Source organism: Heloderma suspectum, chromosome 3 (genome assembly GCF_057233095.1).
Source record: "Heloderma suspectum isolate Gila_16-S chromosome 3, 16-S_ref, whole genome shotgun sequence".
Lineage (NCBI taxonomy): Eukaryota > Metazoa > Chordata > Lepidosauria > Squamata > Helodermatidae > Heloderma > Heloderma suspectum.
Window position 1 is genome coordinate 216,245,271 of NC_139460.1, and position 20,705 is coordinate 216,265,975.

General features: G+C 40.3%; 1 protein-coding gene across 3 annotated transcripts in view; it reads right to left on the bottom strand.

Annotated features, from left to right (window-relative positions):
• Window positions 1-20,705, bottom strand: part of ASCC1 (activating signal cointegrator 1 complex subunit 1) — a 97,953-nt gene that overhangs the window by 25,076 nt on the left and 52,172 nt on the right. For all 3 annotated transcript variants that reach the window (XM_084845575.1, XM_084845577.1, XM_084845576.1), the window contains 3 exons: window positions 19,631-19,750; window positions 15,988-16,112; window positions 14,541-14,617 (listed from right to left, as the gene is read on the bottom strand). In XM_084845575.1, the coding sequence (XP_084701701.1) occupies window positions 14,541-14,617; window positions 15,988-16,112; window positions 19,631-19,750 (322 nt within the window). The remainder of the gene's footprint in view (window positions 1-14,540; window positions 14,618-15,987; window positions 16,113-19,630; window positions 19,751-20,705) is intronic.

The window sequence follows — 20,705 nt, forward strand, 5'->3', positions numbered from 1 at the left end:
GAAAGGGGGGAAGGTTGGTTCCTGGAAAACCAGATATCCTATGGCCGTCTAGCCGCTGACTAGTGGCCATAGGATTGCTCCCCCCGTTAAAAGACAGCCATATTAATTTTCCTTGTGAAGTGAAACAAATGTAAATAGACATTCAATGGAATCAATCTATTCATTTCTTAGGACAGATCCCCTACTGGCTCATGGAAGAGGAGATAGAAGTTTGCATTCAATCAACGTCATGGTAAAGGAACAAATACAAAGTGATTTTCTTAATCAATTCTCGTTTCTCATTCCACATTCAAATGTTTTCAAGAACCTTTTGGTGACAAAAAATAAGCTTATTTCTGACTCTGTGTGAATCCTGACTCTGCTCCTTAATAATTACCTGATACCATTTAATGGCATCTGGAGGCTTTCCAGCAGCAGCCATAAAAAGAGCAGGTAGGCTGGCACTGATCTAGAATGAAAGACCCTTAAAATGCACACTACCTTCTGTCAAAATGAGCATGCTGCTCTTTTCTGATGGTGCTTTGAAGATATGCTAGCCAGATGACAATCAAATTATGGCACAAGTGTTTTGTGATTAAGATGTGCTGCAGAGTTCCACAAAAAAATGTGAGGAACAAAATGGAAAGAAGAAAGGGAAAGCATGGCGGTCCTTCCTCACTCCCCACAGCAGGGCTTCCAAAGTAGTAAAAGCAAAACTACACACATCCCACAAGGCCTCCCCCACCCACCACACACACAGAATATGTAGCACAATTCTTATGCTCTTGATAACACTACTTGAGTAGATATAATTCCAGTATGGATGCCCTAGAATAGCCAAAGGAGCAAATAAAGCTATCAAATCAGAATGAAATACATTTGTAAGAATATTTTATGGTTTTAAATTTGGTATCTCGCATACAACCTGTTGGGTTCAGCTCTACCGCACCGAAAACCCACTTGAGTGCTTTTTTCTTAACATTGCTGGGTCCAAACCTCAAGAGAGCTCATGTGCCTGGAATAGTTGCATAAATGTGGAAACTCTGCTAGGTGTGGCTTCTCCTGTCTTTGCAACACTTTAATGAGGAAAACTGCATGTGGTGAAATTCTCACTTCTATGTAACTCTTAAAGGTACAGAAATCTCAGGGCTAGGCTGGAAAACCCTAGCTTTTCCCTACACTTCTGGGGCATACCAAATTGTCATATCTAGGATACTGCCTGGGGTGAAGCTGTGATAAAGGCCCAAGAATGCTTTCTGATTGACCAGCTTGGCAAATGGCTTGTGCTTGATCCTAAGGCTAATCAACTACCATTTGATAGTTTTTTTCTGATCAAATAAACTAGAAACCCATGGGACATTTTACCTCCAATTGTAGCATTTGGTTTGGCTCAGACAGATTGTTCTACTAAAGTGTTCATTCTCTGCAAGCAGTGCATCTTACTTGCTCCTGCTTTAGACATACTGTAATCTAGCCCAGTGGCTTCCCAACTGTTTCAGGGAAACCTAGAGCTCCTTGTAAGCTCTTCAGTTTTCTTGAACAGCAATAGTGGACAATCTTCCCTGAGAAAGACAGCTTGCATTCCTCTACCAGTCTTCTGTAGCAATGAATAGATGTAGAAAACCATCAGATGGGTTTGAGGCCATACTCCCAGTTCACATGAGATAACAGTGAGGCCCAATAAACCTGCCCAGTATCCAGTGTGTGCCCTAAAATATGCCCCAGAATCCTCTGTAATGCACAGGGATTCCAAGGTAGACGTATAAGAGTTCTTCCATAGACAAACTAATGGGGAAAGTCTTCCATGAAAGTTTGAAGACTACTGAACTGGATGAAAAGGTTTTATCTGTAGAGGACTCAAAGCATGAAGGATTCTGGCTTCAAGAAAGACGTAGACTATCCAGTTTACTTCCTTTTCCATTTCTATGATTTTTTTTGTTTCCTGCATTGTTTTAGCCTTTTAAAAAGCTACGATTTGGAGTTCCTCATATTTTATTACAAGGGTACTTATTTATTTATTGCATTTATATCCCGCCTTTTTTCCTCCAAGTAACCCAAAGCAGCATACATAATCCTCCTCTCCATTTTATCCTCACAACTGCAACCCTGTGAGGTAGGTTGGGCTGAGAGTCTGTGACTGGCCCAAAGTCACCCAGTGAGCTCCCCAAGAGAGGACTAGAACCAGGTCTCCCAAGTCCCAGTCCAGCACTCAAACCACTACAACGCATTGGCTCTCAAGATAGTGTTTGTAATTCAGAGATTCACTGGCTCTTAGATAGCATTTGAACCATCAAGATGATTAATTCAATGGACATCAGCCTCATACCCACATCAACTCTGCCTTAGATTGGAAGAACAATCAGTCAGTTCTAATTAGAAAGTTACTTTCGCTTAATAAGAATAGGTTATGTGTAGGATGGAATACAGATTTGTTGAATATAGAAATGTGTGCATCAACAGTGTCTGATATGGTCTTTATTTAAGACCGGAGAGTGGTAGGCGGCAGTATTGCAACCGAAACTCTCCCCACGACCTGAGTTCGATCCCAGCGGAAGCTGGCGCCCAGGTAGCCGGCTCAGGTCAACTCAGCCTTCCATCCTTCTGAGGTCGGTAAAATGAGGACCCAGCTTGCTGGGGGAAAGGTAGTCACGACTGGGGAAGGCAATGGCAAACCACCCCGCTATAGTCTGCCATGAAAACGTCAGCGTAAGCGGCATCCCTCTAGGGGTCAGGAATGACCCGGTGCTTGCACAGGAGGAACCTTTCATTTCCAAATACCTGACATGGAAATATCCTGCGTGCTGAATTTTATGCTCTCTGGTCCATTATTTTCAATACCCACTGCTGATAGGCTACTGGCTCACCTACAGGATCAGAATAGTTGGGCAACTATCTAGACACACACTTGTAATCAGTGTTACAGCTGAGTTAAGCAAGCAATAATGGCACCTGCTGAAAAATAACGAATTAAAGAAATACCTGTGCAGAGCTGTCCAGCATATTTTAGTGATGCTCCATTAACTTTAGTGCACTTTGAATGAAACCATGGAGGCCTCTGAGAATGTATATGTTAATGGGGTATTGATGGCTGTAGAAGTAGTTAGGCTGCAAAATGGGTCTTGTTGGTTGCTGCACAGGTAGTGCTATAAAAGTAAAGCTAAACCAGCCAAAAGAAGACTACTTTAGACAGAGGGCCTATTCTGCTATGACCCTCTGAATTACAAACATTATGCATGTCATCATATCCATTTTCCTCTTCAGCAGACTCTGTGTTGTCTTTTCCCGCTGGTAGTCCATGAAAAGCACTATCTTGCTACTCTGTGGCCTCTGCCTACCTTCAGCTGAACAATCACAGTTCTCTTGCAATTGACTGGTGCATCCCATCCCACCATTTGTGATTTTCTGGGGAAAGGATTTACTGAGCATTTCACACAAGTGTAAGGAATCTAACCATCCAGCTTCAGATCAAGACCTACTTTTCTTAGGGCCACCAGTATGCAACCAGTCCCACAAATGGATCCCCCAAAGCGTCTTTTGGGGTAGAAAGCACCAAAAGATGATTTCAGACAGAACAGTGTGAACAGCTCTTCTTATTTGCACTATTTGAATGCTTCCTGCTATACATAGGCTTGCCTCTTCTTTGCCACATTTTCGCAGATAAGTTACTCAAAGTGAGTTGCACAGAATAATCGATCTGTTAGCACTTACAGACAACATTATGACAACAATAGATTCCAGGTATACTGTGGGAGACACCTGAGTTGTACTGCCTAAAAGTACACAAAGAGGGAGGACCCAGAACTGTGCACCTCACTAGCTTTACTTCAACTGCCAGTGATTCAAAGTGTGCAATGCAATTCTGTGCATGTTTACTTTGACTAAGAGGGGGTTCGGATGATCACGCAGGTGAAGAAGCCATCATGGCTTCTCCCTCTACCCCTCCCACCATGCTGCATGCTTAACCACCATTTGCATAATCCTGTGATACAGCATGGGTTGCCATGTCATCCAAACCTGGTGCAGGGTGCAGCGGGGGGTTGTAGGGTGGGTACGAAGCCATCCCCAACCCACTGCTGCCAGGTTCAGACAACTCACCAACCCGTGCTGCATAGTGGGAGGGATTATGCAAATGGAGGCTGTGCACACAGCATGCACAGGGGTGGGGGGAGAAGCCACGATGGCTTCTTCCCCCCATGCAATTGAACACCCTAAGTCTTACTTTGCTCAGTGGTGTTTACTCCCTTGTGTGTTTCAGATTGCAGCCTAATTCATACATGCTCTGGAAAGTCTAATATAAATGGAATAAAGAACCTCCTAGATACTTTCTCCCATAAATATTTCTGCTCTTGGATCCATAATGCATTGGGCCTCTGTGGTCTACTGGCCACTGTAAATCAACCATAGCACTTTTTCTTCAGCTGCTGGACAAGAGGCAAAACTGATGGCTGCTGTACTGATTGAAGAGAAACTAAGATAGAAAGGAATGCTCACGGAAGAAAATATGGAGGAGAGTAGAATTTGATTGTAGGAATTTCTGAGCATCCATAATTCTAGCTGAAGAAAGATAATTTCATGTGCTCAGTATCTTTGAAAAATCAGGGCTCTAGTTAATCATATGAGAATAATTACATAGTTCTGCCATCACTCCAGTAGATCTCAGAAAGATATCACAGACCCCCTATATTGCATTTCCATTGTTATTTAATTCTTCCTAGAATGCCTTCTCTAGTGCAATGCCTTTAGAATACAGCAAAAACAATCCACTTTAACAACAGAAATGTTCTCCACAGTCTCTCTTCTGAATTTTCTCATTTTCTCTCTTAGATCGCTAGTCTATCCATATTCAGATAATGTGAATAACTATTTTCCCACTCATATATTTTATTTCTATTAATATATTTTGTCAGACAACCCCTTTAATCTTCCTTTCTCCAGACAATGCAAAGGCTGATCTTGAATCTCTCTTCCTAAAGTCTCCTGCCACAGCATCATTCTAATTGTGTTTTCTTGAATTTTCTCTAGTATATCAGAAACTTTTCATAATGCAGGAATCAGAAATGGATACAATATTCTGCAGTGTACAAAATGGCATTATAAGTTTTCAATTCTCCTTTCAATTCTTTGATACAGCAACTCTGATATTAAAAAAAACTCTCTCCAACTGAATCTTTTATCCAATCACTACAAACATATTTACATTCAGTATCTTTTATCTTTGTTCTATCTCCTACTTTTTACTAAGCATGAAGCAATGTTACATGTTCATTTTACTTTTATTAATTTACTTGTGAAATACTTGTCATTATGAAGGGCAGGAGGGGTAGAAGGAGAGCTTGCTTGCTTGCTTGCTTGCTTATTTATTTATTTAATATGCTGCTAAATATAATAAAATCTCGAAGTGGTTTACATATAAATATTAAATCACATTTAAAATACAATATTAAAATACAATTACAATTACGATAAGAGCAGTACAAGGATTAGTAAGATCGAGCAACATGATTAATTCAATTACAAGCCAGGGGAAAACTGGGTGATCAAGTGAGTTTTCAGGAGGCGTTTGAAAGGTGCCACGCTCTCTGCCTCCTGAACTGTAAAGGGGAGGGTTTTCCAAAGGCTGGGAGCCACTACTGGGAAGGCCTGCCATCAAGGTATTGCATGGCGACATTTCCTTAATTTCAGAATGACTAGAAAGGCCTCCTCTGACGATCTTAAAGGTCAGTTGGGTATATATAACAGCAGGCAGTCTGCTAGATATCCTGGTCCCAAGTTGTTTAGGACTTTATATGCAGGGACTTACTGATGGGAATAATACAAGACATATTGCACCTTACTTACACCAGGTCTCTGTCAGTGAAGGCTGGGCCTCCCAGTTTGAGAAAACACCAGCAAGCTTTGTCCCCACCAGACCTGTGTGATCAAATTCACCCATTTTTCCCAACCAAACAGCAGCCATTCATTTTAAAATTAAGCAGTGCATTTGGTAACAGCGTTCGGGTGAGGGCTGAGCCCACTCCTAGTGACTCCAGCAGCTGGGACAAAGGACAGGATTCCCACCATCACAATCTTTCCACCAACACAATCTTTTAGTTAAAGTGTATTTATTTTTCCTCCATAAGTCAATGAAAGCTACTTACTCATAGGAAGTGGGCTGCAACTGACAATATAATGGGTTGTTGCAAAATCTGTTCCCTCCTCAGACAGTGCTGACACCCATGTCTGGGGCACAGGTAAGTTTCCTTAGTCCCCCTTCCACTGTATCCCAGTCTGCAGCCTAGTTCACTTTGCCCCACAGGACTCTGGAAACTACTGATAATTGGAAACTAGTGAAACTACTTAATTATCTGCATAACCCCACACTGGGCTCTATTTCTTGGTCACATCAAAGCATAACAAAGAGAGAGAACCCAAGAACTAGCTTTTGTAAGTGTGGATTTATCCTAATTATACAGATTACAACCCAATAAGTCCCCAATATTGCCAGTGCATACAGGACAATACATTAGGTATAATCCTTCTTTAGCACTTAATTTTTGTGTTGGAATTAATCAAATCAAACTGATTCTCAGTGTTCAGCACTGGTGTAAACAACATGAAAATTACAGAATGGGGGGAGGGCTGAGCTGTAGCCTGCAAGGCTCATCATTAAGTAAGCCAAGCTGTGTCAATTTCTCAATACTGGCTGTTGTAGAATGCCATAAAACCCTTCTCTATCTGGATGTGGTACCATTAGTAATTAACTCTGCTCAGCATTATGTAGGCAGCTGTTACTTTAGGCTATTGTATTTTGATCCAGGCAATTTCCCCTCTATTTAACTTTAAATATATGACATAAAAAAGATAAATGTCTTACTAAAACCTGTGTCCTACAACTAGGTTGTTTCTATTTACCAACATGGAAATTGCAGCACAGTAGACTGTCATACTCATGGGCCACGTTCCATTAGCTCTCATGAACTGTTTGGTAAATAACCTTTGCCTCCCCCTAAGACCCACCCACCCACCCAGCTAGCAAATGTCTTTCACATCTTATTTAACCAGTATTACTACAGACAGTAGTACCTCAAGCAGAAATCTCCAAATAGGAAGCCTGAACATTCTAGTGGATTAAAAGTACATTATAAAAGTGTGTGGTTTAGGCCATGGGATGCAATGCGAATCTGAGCAGGATATTGCACCACAAAGAACTAAGGGAGTGGATGTCTTCAAGTTCAAGAAGTAGAAGTAGAGGGAAGGATCCCAAGGAGACACAAATATAACTACTGCTGGTCATTGCCATTAAAAGCCTTGGAAGCCTCTAAACCAAGGAACTCAGTGTCACTGGGTTTCCATTATACTGGATATCGCACATCAAGTAAGACATCACACCTTCTTTCAAGAATGTGCAGTTGACAATGGCTTAGATCGGTCCCCTCACATATCTATTCACAATTTCTAAGATCAACCAGGAGTGACCTCTTCAAGATTCCACTCCTGTGTTAAATTCTAGACATGATGGCACAGAAGAAAGCACTATCAGCAGCTGCCCAAATATGGAACTTACTTCCCCCACACATTTTTCAAGGTTTAAACATATTTGGAAGCAAAGTAAAATCTTTCTGTTTAGTTGGCATTTCGTGGCCAAGCTTAGAAGCAGGCAGAAAATTATTTTATATCTTTATCCATTTGTAAACATGTCACCTGCTGAGCCTCTATGGGGCATTTAAACAGCTCTACCATATGCAGTTCTCAAGTATTCACCCACTTTTCCTTTTCTATCTGATTGTGTTACAAACACATGACATTAACAGCCGCCCAGAGATTTTTGGCGACATCTATTTACACATACAACAGACTGTGAACAGTATGTGAATATTATGATTGACACTGGTAATCCAATCCACTTTTCCTTTTATGCACTGAAGTTTGAGGTCATGTTCCCACCTGACATGCTTGGTCCAATATTTAGCAGTTTCTCTAATAACTGTAATATTTAGCAGTTCAAACAGTATTGCTCAAGTCCTTCCATGGGTGCAGAAGGACATATTATGCACTACTCTCTGGCTAAACATTTCAGGGCTAAGGTGAGTGCTTTTCCCAGACCTCTCCCTATTAGGGAAGCTCCCTCAGTTTTATTTGATCAAGAATAGAATGCCAGATCAGTCAATGGCTTGCAGCTAATAATGTCTGAATACATCTAGAAGCCCAAAGTTCCCGAGAATCCAAATACCTAAGCCATCTAAGGTCACGTTTTCACTAGGCTGGACCACTTCAGACAACAGTTTGTGTGTCACATGAACGACTGTTGTGGAACAACCCTGCACACAGAAAATTAGCTAGTTTGAACCCTTCTTCCTGATATCTAGCTTTATATATGCAGGGTATTTATTTAATTCATGTATTTACTTTTTTATTCATATAGAGGAACATTCATCTTGTGAACCTCCAACCTGTTTTCTGAAATGGGAACACCCAAACACAGATTTACAACCTTACTGAGAACTATGTCCAAGCTTGCAAGGCAAGCCTGTCCATAACAGCCCAAAAGATGCTATGCAGAAATTTTGGTTTTAAAAGCCACTTCCTTTTTCCCTGATCTCAGTTTCAAACATTTTAAAGAGAGAAAAAGGCAAGTCCTCTGGGATTTAATACCAATGGGGCTGTTGACCATGGCATGCTCTAAGAACATGGTGTTTTTTTTTAAATTACCAAGGTTCTGAACATTCCTGAATAGTGTCTCTAGTCTCACCTAGTCAGACATCCATCTAGTAGCCTGATCTCTAGTATGCTGTTTGCCAGCCATTATTTGGAAGAAGGCCATTTAATTTTTTTTTTTATCAACTTGCTAATTCATATGGCAACTTCATTCTATACAAGGAGGACACTAATGAACTATGTCTGGAACAATCAGCCAAGCTATGGATGGCTGTTGAAGAAATGCTGCAAGTATTCCTTGTAAATGCAACCTCTGCCCTTAAGAAAATAATACGTAGTCTTTATATAGCAAATTTCAAATTTTCAAAGCTGTAGCATCTCACATACGCTGTCTCATCAATCCTTACAACAGACATCCTTACAACAGACATTATTGTTCCTACATTGTAGATTGGGGGAGGGGGGGACAGGAAGAGAGACAGGTTGAGAGATCATGGCATGCCTAAGGCTACCTCAGTGAGTTCAGAGCAGAAACAAAATTTGAGCTGGGGCCTTCTCGGTTCACACTTTTATCCACTATGCTACACTATGGAATTGTGGCAATCTTATGCACAGTAGCAATGACTAAAAGTGGGACCTGCAACAAAATGTTGGAATCTGAGCAGGGTTCTAGTCAGGCAGCCATGCCCTTCTCCAGGATACTCCATTCCCCCTCCCCTGTTTTCCTCCCTCTCTCCCCTGTCCAGTTGCTTCACACTCTGAAGCCACTGAACATGCTCAGTCCTTCTTGAGCTGTTTTGGGGTTTCTTCCTCCTTCGGGTTCTTTTCCCCTAATATTTTGGGTACTTTTGCAAATCTTTGGATTTCCTCAAGTCTGCTGATACCTCCCTCTTGTGCACAGATGGTGCCATTTTGGTTCCATAAGGAAATAGGCACTTGGAGAATGACTTCAGTTTAGAAGTTAGACTGGCTTATAGTTTTACACTGCCAATTAGAGCAAGGCACCTTTTTTTTCTTCAGATGAAAGTGTGTTCCAAAAAGGAAGGAACTTCATTCTCTAAGTGTACTTCATTTTAATTATCTCTCCATTAAGAGTGGGAAACCAGAAACAATGTTACCCTGAAACATGCTGGTGGCAATATAATTGTTTCAGCTAACTCTTACTATTTTACATGAACATTAATTTCTAAATATAGTCATAACAGTACAACAAAATGCCAACCCAGTTGCTTAAGGTGGACAAAAAGTCCACTGGTAAACATCAGTCCCTATTAACATTGTTTGCCATTCTAGTCCTCCATCTTCATGCATTTCTGCCTATCCATCCAAATCTGATGTCATGCCTTGTTGCAATGTTTGAACACCATGCTCCCCTCTATACAGCAGAAATAAACATTCAGAGGAGACATGTTCATTTATTAAGATGTACTCCCCGCCCTTTTGTTTTTTTAAAGAACAGCTTGGCCAAGGAACCCTCCTAACTTATTATGCCAAGTGCAGTTCTAAGGGGGGCTGCATAATTCACAGGGGAAATATCATCCCCTGCTTCAGTCCCTAGGTTGCCTCTCCTTATCCTGTGACCTCTATGCCCCAATGTAAGACATGGCCTTTATGCCTCAATGGACTGCTGCTGCTCACCAGTTCATGACTCACACCTGGATCTGAACCCATTACTCATTCTCTTTCACTCACTGCTGTTGGTATTTCTTGCTTTCTTATATCACTTTTCACCCTCCATGTGTCCACTTGTGTTCCAGAGGAGAATAATGGAAGCATATGCATCAAGGCAACTCAGGTATCAGGAAAGCAGGATTCAAACCAAGCTCCTCAGATATTGCAACCCCAGCTTAACTACGTGACCCATCTGGGCTGCATGTAAAACTTGGTTCTTTTGGCAGTCACCCTGGATGCAGCATCCTTGATCTAGACTGGAAGACATTCCTTTGGTTGCTCATTATATAACTACTGCAAATTGTCAGTAAGTTATTGTCTGACCAATAGCAAGGTAGCTGCCTTGGATGTTGTAGTCCAGCTAGCTGCAATATTTATTGCACTAAAAATTAATGCCATGTATAAGGTGCATCAGCTATTGCACCTGAATATCACATGGTTTTAGTCTCACAGATCAGTGACAAAGGGATACTGCAAAAGCACTACTGCCAGATATGGAACCGCAAATTTTTAGGATCAAGATTCAAAATAGATAGAGTGCCACCAGATTTTCTGATAAAATGGTAGCTTGTTCCTGTGGTTTTGTTCTCTCTTTTGAATTATAAATGTCCTAAGAAAAACAAAATAAAAGTTAAACGATATATTCAAAGACTAAATTTGTGTTGCCTAGGGCTTTAAGCATTTATCAATTAAATTAATAATCAGCTAACTTTAGTGGACTTTTCAGTGAGAATGACTTCTAATTTAGGGTGGGGGCTAAGAATGAATGGGACACTTGTTTCTTTTTGAAGCCATTTTGGTGCTGATGTGCTTCTCCAACAGGGCAATTAAAAATATTAAAAATGGCCTCTCCTATCAATGATTGGAAGCTTTTTATTTATTAATTTTGTTACATTCAATTTACTCAAAAATGCTAGATTAAAGCTTTGGTAATATGCAAAATTTACTTACTGATTAAAAGCCAAATGATTAATCAACTAAATTGTGGGTGTAATTCTATGCATACTTGGAATAAGTCACACTCACCTCAGTGGGAGTTACTTCTGAGTAAACATACACAGGATTGTGTTATAATGGACCTTACTTTTCTCTAACAAGTCTATTAGAAAATGTCTGGGTGCACAGAAACCCAAGGCCCGATTTTCACATGCATATTGCTTATTGTGAGGAAATTAAATAACTGTTGGAAGACTACCAAATTTGTTGAGGATTTATATATATATGAGATGTAGTCCTAAAATGAAGTATAAAAAAGGATATTGAAAGGGATATTTGCAGTGGTATATCTTGGAAGAATAGGTCACTGAAAGTGAATTGATACCACAAATTATCATTGGCTGATGATACTGTATCATGCCAGCAGCATGGCAGAATAAAAATCAAGAAGTTAGAAAAAATAAGATCTTTCTCTAACTTGCTGCAGAAAGCTCATCTGCTTGTGTCTGAGCTCTGCATTTTCCTTTGGTTGTTCCCATTTGGAGTTTGCAAGTATACTTTAATTACTACTTCCACATGCAATTTCTTTATTAGCTATACTGCTGCTTGACCTCTTTCGGTTGTGCAGCTCAGTAAGAGCGGTTTGTTCTTATTTGGCATGCCCTTGTTCTCAGTTGTCAAATAAGTTAGCCAACTGGGAGAATAAGCCCAATTACCGGCCTTGTTGCATAAGCCGATTCAAAGTGAATAGTCAACAAAATACAATCAGGACTGGAAGCCCAAAATAAAAGGCTACAATTTAAGGGGTACGAGAATGGGTGAGTTTGTACAGCACATTGCATTTTGATGGCGGGATGCAGCTGGTATGCTGTTGACAGTAACTGCAGCTGTATTCATTACCAATCTGACATTTTGGCTTCATTCTCCAAACCTAAACCAGCTACTCTGCAAAGAAGGCAAACATTCTCAGCAGAAGAATGTAACTAATATAAAATAAATGGGAGGGGTGAGAGAGGCTATCACAGCAAGGTTTGGCAGGAATGCACCACTGATCAGCCATCAGGCCTGACCGGGCTCTACTGCCAGTTATGAGTCATAATTAATTAGTGCCAGTGGGTCTTGCTCTGGGCACTTGGCAAGGAGGAGGGAAATACCAAGTGACTGGGGAAGGAATGTGGGAGTGCTGTAGAAAGATGGCATTTCTTACAGGAAGGCTTGCTTTGAGGCAATTATCAGCATTCTTTTTGTGCATCAAATAGCCTACAGTTCTTTTGGCTGGAACAGTAAAAAATCAATTAAGGCTTTTAAAAAAGCCCAAGTGCTCTGCCTCACATTTCACAGAGCAGTGGTATGAATAAAAGGCATGGTTGATAACATTTAATGTGTTTCTCCACTTAGAAATGCCATACAGCAGTGCAAATGATACAACATATAACCAACAGAGGAAGCATCTTTTATTTGTTAGGCATGGGGTTTGGGAAGGGTGTAAATAAAGCTATTTTATATGTACTACATACATTTGTGCCTCTTTTTCAAATTTAAGGATGTGGCAAACTTAGCAGTCATGGGCTAAGAGGAGAAGTCCACTTATGGCTCAGTAACTGGTTAAAGAACAGGAAGCTGGCAACGGGATTAAACGGACAGTTTTCCTAGTAGACAGTTCTCACAATGTAAACAGTGGGGTTCCCCAAGGATCTGTATATCAGTGCTTTTTAACATTTTCATAAATGATGCGGAGTTAGGAGTAAGCAGTGAGGTGTCTAAGTTTGCTGATGACACTAAATTATTCAGGATGGTAAAAACAAACAGGGGTTGCAAAGATCCAAAAGGATCTCTCTAAACTGGGGGAATGCAATGAATATGGACTTGAGCATGCTCCGGGAGAGAGCGCAGGACAGGAAGGCCTGGCGTGCTATGGTCCATGGGGTCACAAAGAGTCGGACACGACTGAGCGACTGAACAACAACAAAACTGGGGGAATGGGTATTAAAATGGCAAATGCAGTTCAGTGTAAGCAAGTGTAAAAATTATGCACATTGGGACATCAGCCACTGCTTCCCTGCCCAATTTCACATATATGCTGATGGGGTCTGAGCTGGCCAGGAAAACTCAGGGTTGTGGTGGATAACTTAATGAAAATGCAACCAGTGTGTGGCTACTGTGAAAAAGATTCCATGTTGGGGAGTATTAGGAAAGGAATCAACAATAAGACTGCTAAATATCTTTATGCTATGATGCAAACATACTTGGAATACTGTGTACTGTTCTGCTCACTGCACCTCAAAACAGACATTACAGAACTGGAAAAGTTACAGAAAAGGCAACCAAAATGATCAGCAGGCTTGAGCAACACCCCTATGAGGAAGTTACAATGTTTGGGGTTTAGTTTGATTAATCAGTGCAGGGTATAGCCGTAATAGTAACCAGAACTACTATTGATTAGAATTTCTGATGAAGAGAATGGTAGGACAAATGAGGTTTCACTGGACTTGTTCTTAATTGCAACTAGTTTAAGAATATTTATGCAAGTGCTAACATTCTGCACCTAATCAGAGTAGAAATAGCTCAGCCTTTCTCATTCACTTGTCTTCCTGTGCTATGTTATGCCCTCAGTAGAGGAATCCTCCTCAGAGGAAGAACTACAGCCTCCAGAAAACAAGGGCACACTAGATAAGTTGCTGGCACCAGACCCAGAGGAGCCTGGGTCTTCGGAGGAGACTGCTGTAGGTCCTTCCCTATCAGTGAGTGGGGAATCTGACTGCCTAATTGTGTTTGACCACTACCTGTTTGACCACGCCTGCTCTGCTTGACTCTATACACTGAACCGATTGCCTGTGCCTGCTATCTTGATCAATTCTGTCTTTGCAGGAACTTCCTTGAACTGAAACCTGTCTGCTGGAACATTGGCAGGTTCCAATGATTTATTAAGACTGCTACAGCCAACGCAGGATATGCTAATGACTTCTGCAGTGGGAGGAAACAGCATACAAAAAGCACCATCTTACTAGACCCCAACAGAGTGGAAACTTAGCTGCCAACCTCCACCTGTCTCTGCTGGCACTTCTTGTTCATTTGCTCCCATCCTCGCCAATATGAATGACAAGCTTAAAAACTGTAAGTGAGAGCCATGACAGGGCTCACTTTTTTGCATGTGCTGAGATTTCAATAGTACTTCAGTTTCAAGTGATTTGTTTTTAGTATGTACTTTCCCCGTCAGGATATCATATACAACAAACAGACCAAGCTTTACAGTTTATTTTTAACATGACCTTGAATGGTCACATAGCATAAGCTAAACCAACCTGCTATTTCATACTGACCTTCAATATCTTTCGGCCATCAAATGACTCCCTTTCCTTGAAAGATTTGCCTGCAGTTCTGTTATTTTGCTCTTCAGCTGCAAAATAAATAAATAAATGAGATTATAGCTTACATCAGTGCCCCTAAAAGTATTTTTCACACATGGAACACAACTCTGCACTCACTTTTTATGCAAAGAAGAAAACCTGCAAATTATTTCCAGAAGTACATTGTCAAAATTCCCAGAGTCATCAATATTGTTGTAAGGATTATTCAGGCTGACAGCTCAGTGTAATAGAATCATTCACAGGAAGCCAGAGTCTAATAATCAGTGCTTTGTCAAAGCATGTTTCAGCAGTAAGGTATTCTCTCATCTCTTGAATTACCAAGTCCAGCATCAAATATCTGCAGAGGGCTAGCTATATTAGTCTGTTGCAGCAAAAACAACAGTCTTGTGGCACCTTAAGGACTAACAAATTTACTACGGCATAAGCCAATCTTCCCCAACCTGGTGTCCTCCAGATGTTTTGGGCCACAACTCCCATCATCCCTGACCACTGGCCATGCTGGTTGGGGTTGATGGAGTTAAAAACCAAAATTTCAAGGGTTCATACACTGGCTTATCTTCCAATGTGATATATGCCCTCAATTGCCAGTAATGCCCTACTACATTCTACATAGGACAAACAGGCTAGTCTCTACACAAAAGAATAAACAGCCACAAATCTGGCATCAGAAATGGCAATATTCAAACACCAGCAGGAGAATACTTGTCTCCCAAGATACTCTGCCAAAGATCTTAAAGTGCCCATTCTTTAACAAAGGACCTTCAAAGGCAGATTTCAGCACAAAAATGCTGAACTAAAATTCATCAGGAGATTCAGTTCCATCTCCTGTAGCTTCAACAAGGACAAAGACTTTTTATCACACCACATGTTGATCAGTTCATCAATGCAGATGTCCCATACAGTTGTGCACCCCTGCTCTAAGCAGTGTGTTGGAATTAATACAATGTATTTTTTGGGCTTGACTACAACTATTCAGTTATTTTTCTATTTGCTAGTTTAGTCATTGTCATTTTTTTAAAAGCAGTAACTTGCATCCAGTCTGCATTAAACAAATCCTTCTTTTTAAAAGGCAGGAAATATAAATGAAGGCAATAACAACTTGTTTATGAAGTAATGCAAGAGCCTAACTTCGCTCAGACATATGAAGAAGGAGGAACCAAATTATCTGAAAGGTATATTGAATGTTTCAGCTAAAGGGTCCCCCCTTGCTCCTACTTCAGATATGTGCAACCTTAATGAAGGAATTCAAGTCTTTCTAAGGGTCATGAACCCATTATCCTCTGCCTAAAGGCCACAAAACAATAACAAATGAGCAATAGCAAACCCAGGAATCATATAGCAAACTCAGGGATCAAAGCAGCTGCTATATTTTCTCAAGGAGACCTTAACACATGCTCACCACTAGGATCTTTCCGAAAGATTGTGTTCATGACAGTGGCATGGAGTTTCACTTTATCCCACTCTTTCATCATCAGCCCAGAGGTCACAAATCGATCCATCAGTCTATCTGCTATTAGCTGCAGCCTAGGGAAAGGAAAATAAGTAAGGAAAAGGACAATTATGATAATGTTTCAGTTATGTATTATTGTGATATATACTTGAATGTTCATAACCCTGAGGGGAATGAATATGGGTTTGGTAACAACCGTCATACATCTTGCATTTGTGTCCTGTCATGTCTTCATGGTGGCAGGTCATCAGTGGTGAAAGTTAGAAGGAACTGGAGGTTCTGGGGTACAGGGCAAAATGTTTCAGCCACTGTGCTTAGAATTCAAGTAATGTGTCACTCAATGGAAGGGACAATAAAATTTAAGTAAAAAAAAAAATTCATCCCTCTCGGACGATGTTTTGATATTCCACTAAAAAAAAGTGTATCATGTTCCATGTACCACGTTGCAATGTGGAAATCAGAAACTTGGGAAAAGATGCTCGCCTGAGATAAAGAAATGACCTCTGAATGACAAGCATTGCTTCAGCCATTCCTGAACTTGTCATTACTCATACAGGGTTGATACTACAATGCAGTTAAGTACAGCCAGTGTGAATGGGAGAATCAGCAAGGTTTGAGCTTGTTGAGATTCTTCGGTTTTCATATCTGAGCACAGTTCATCTTGTTCCTGTTCCCAATCCCTTTTTCTTCTCTAACCAAAAAGGTGCACATCTCAATGTGCATTTTTTAGAGTGCCCAAAATGCTCACATTCCCCCCGCCCCCCATAAAGTGGACTTTTTTTTTTAAGTGCACTTTTTGAACATAATCACACATTGAGGAACTTGCAACTTTTCCCGGAAAATTGTATTCCCAGTCGTTTTCGGGGTTGCGAACAGGGCAAATTCAAAGTAAAAATGAACTCCAAACACAATTGTCATACATCCTTAGCTGCCCAATACCTTGCTTAACTCTGACAATACCACACTTGTCTCTGCCTCTACCTTACAGTGCAGATGTTAGCCAAATGATGCAGAGCACAGGCAGATTGCCACATAGACCACCATATTTGGATGTGCATCCATTTTGGCATTGATCTGTAGAAATGCACAAGTGTAAACGCAACCATAGAGTAGAGCTTCATTTGGACCGGGGTTTTTTCTCAGTATTGCCAAAAATTAGAGACAAGCTGTACTGCAGATGCATGGCTAATTTATTTTCTGCTTGGCATAACTGAACCCAACCCCTTTGGTTAAATCTGCGGTATAGCTTGACTGCACTGTTTATCTTGGGATGCTTTCCATAGCTAGAAAAAAACATGTGTTACATCAGTGTTCATGAATTAATTATTCTGCCTTACCCCATTCAAAACACAGTTTGATGGAAATTCAGAAAGAAGGTGGGGTCACAATATATGGCATCTCTCCTTGCCATTTCAGCTGTTCCTTGATATAATGGTACCCCACAGGAGTAATGGAATGACAAAAAATGATTGAAAAGAGGCAAGACAGTGTTCCCAGCTTACAGCACCTGCCCATAAATGGGTAGCAGACCAAAACAGCCATAACTATTTAAAGCTGCAGTGAGCTTTTGGCTGTCTCTATCAACAGAGAGCCATCCATCATAATGAATTATAATTAGCTATTTCCATCAGTGAAATCAGGAATTAGTTTGCCGAGAATATGAACTTGTTCAGTCCAAGAGCCACCATCAATGCATATTCTCATTTATATGAGGCTCTAGAAAATGTATAGGTTCTATAACTTCTTAAAGGCATTAGTATAATCCCTTTTCTAATTACAGCTGAACATTATTTAAAAAGTCAAATTAAGGAACCAGGAAGTTTGTGAAGTGTATGGAACTCGACATTGCTAGAACTTATGAATAATTTCCTTCCTCCCCCACCCCCCCCATGCATGGAAGTGCGATGACTCACATTACTGCTAACTGTAAACTAAATGTGCGCATCAGGGGATGAACACATTTCAAAAGCCCCGCAACTCTTCCATATTGTTTCTGCCTTCAAAGCATTGAGCAAGCCTCATGGCACCATGGACAGAAAGCATTCATTAAAACCAAACATTCCTGCCCATTAAAATGAGAGATTATTGTGCAAATGTGAAATCTTATACAATCTTTTCACAAAGCTCATTAGGAACAAATTGCTGGACAGTTCATCTGTTCCCATCTATAAGTTCCCACCTTGGCCTTTTAGATCTTCCTCAGAGATGGAACAATAATAAAGTTATTCCCCCTTCCCCTCTGGTCACCATTTGCTTGACATTGCTTGATGAGCGAATGCTATAGCCTGCTGGCTTTGAGCTGCCCCTTTGGGACAGTTACTGGCCAATTTCTAGTCTTACTGATTGAATCTTATGTGTGTGTCCCCCGCCCCTTCCCAATCATTTGCTTTCTGGTGATATGGAAGCAACTAGAGATGACAAATGTATAATTACAGATGATACTAAAACAAATTAACAGAATACCTCAAGTGAAAATGGTGCTTTATTATGTTATAAAATTAATCAAATAAATGAGACAAATTAAAATTATAATGAGTCGTTGCTACATGGCAGCCATCAGAGCATAACTTTATCTCACTGTTTCCCTCCCTCTACCCAGTCTATATCAAAAGCAGAGAGGATCTCCAACATCACCACAGCAACAGAGGGAAATTGAACTCTTCTGCTTTGCAGAACCAGCTATTAAGGAGCAAACAAAAGTCAGAAAGGGCAACTGCTTCTCACATGGATCATTTAATGATTGTGTAAAAACAGAGGGTCCCTCTTTTGTAATGCATCATATTAGTTACTATTATAGTTTCAGTCATGTACATAATCACAGGATGTCTAAATCTTAAATCCACTTGTTCTTTTAAAATATAAGAGCCAGCAGTCTTCAACACTGATCAGTACACACAGATTCCTTGTAAAGCAGAGAGCTGAAGTAAAGAAAAACATGGTCATCTTGATCAAAGCTGAAGATTAATTTGAAATGATGTATTAAAATCTTATTTACTCTGATGCATTTCAAAGACAAGGAAGAAAGAGGCTGAAATGTTCAATATACACCTGGAAACAAAGAACAACTGAAATGGCGTAGAGAATCTATGCTTAAACGTTGGTTTCGTATGTTACATGGTTTAATGCAATGTGAATGAACATTCATGCAGACATTAAGTAGGCAAACCAAAGAACTCTACAAAACTGTGGAATGGTGCAATTCAGCAGTGAGCTTCATAGACAGTGGCTAGCAGCGGTAATTTTGTCAACCAAGTCCTTAGATCGAAGCTAGCGAGAGTAGAAATCATTTATAGTTTTTGGAAGTACTAACATTAAGTAGAAACTGCACCAGTGGATACTCTATAATTATTTATTTCAGTAATACCACTCATTATCAGCCCAAGGAAAAACTCATTACAGCCCTCTCTTTACTTACAGAGAAATAGAAATATTTTAACGCCTGGATGTCTGGTGGTGTGTTTAGTGGCAGAAACAATCAAACTCAAAGGTTGAGAGGCTTCTTGAGAGTCATAACATTACTTCTGCCAATTCAAATATAATTTTATAACTTCGTGGAATGAAAATGAATGCAGAAAAAGCAGAGGAAACTTACTTATTGGATTCATCCTTCATGTGGACTTTTGCATAGAGAACATCCATCATGGCTGGATCATCATTCATGTATTCTATGCCTGCTACTTCTACCATTAGCGGTTTGCCTCCAGCAATTGTGCTTTATAAAGGAAAAGAAACATACTGAACTCTGTTCATATTTAACATTAGGTAGCAACTGCATATTTCACTACTTCAACTACACTAAACTTAGCCATGTCTCCAACACAATTTCTTTCCCATTTTTTAATGAATGTTTTATGGACTGCTGCTGTTAAATGGATGCTTTAGTGTTGCTGCTCTTTCAGTATGTTTATACATTGTTTAATGTTTATTTTGCATTAGTTTGATTATTTTAGCACTTTGTAAGCTGCTTTGGGTGGATGCAATTTTGCAGATAAAAAATATAATAAACAGCAAAACTCCCAGCAGTATCCCATTCAGTTTTAGTCTAGAAGTCAGAATTATTGTCTATCACTGCTGACTTTTGCTGCTGTTCCTGCTGTTCTAGAGTCACACCTGCCCTTGCCTTGTGACTTTTCAGGAAATGTCCATGGCCAACTTCCTCTTCTACACCAAATATTCACAGAGGCCCAATTTGGATGTGATGATAAACAATAGGTTGTGGTTACATGCATGAGCCTCCGGCCACAAAGAGGAGATCAGAAGCTTTTGCTTGCAATTTTAGTTAGCCTTGAGAGCTGTGTCCAAAACCTAAATTACGGTTAATCTTAAGTATGGTTAATTGAAACAACTCAGCTTCCATAAACTATGGTTTGAAATTGGTGTGTTTCAAGGAACCAGCGTTGGGCACAGCACTTAACTGTAGTTAGCCTACAAAAGAAGCAAAAGCATCCGAACTCCTCTGGAGAAGGAATGGGAGAAAAAGGAAGCCTGAAGCTCACTGTGGCTCACTACTGTAACAACAAAACATCATTTATTGTTAGATCCTAACAAGGCCTCTTATTTTGATTGCTGCCAGTCTCTCAAATATTCTGAGGTGATAAATTAGCATCCAAGACACTGTAGTTCATAACAATGTGCTGTAGAACACTGAAGCACACAACTCAGATGCC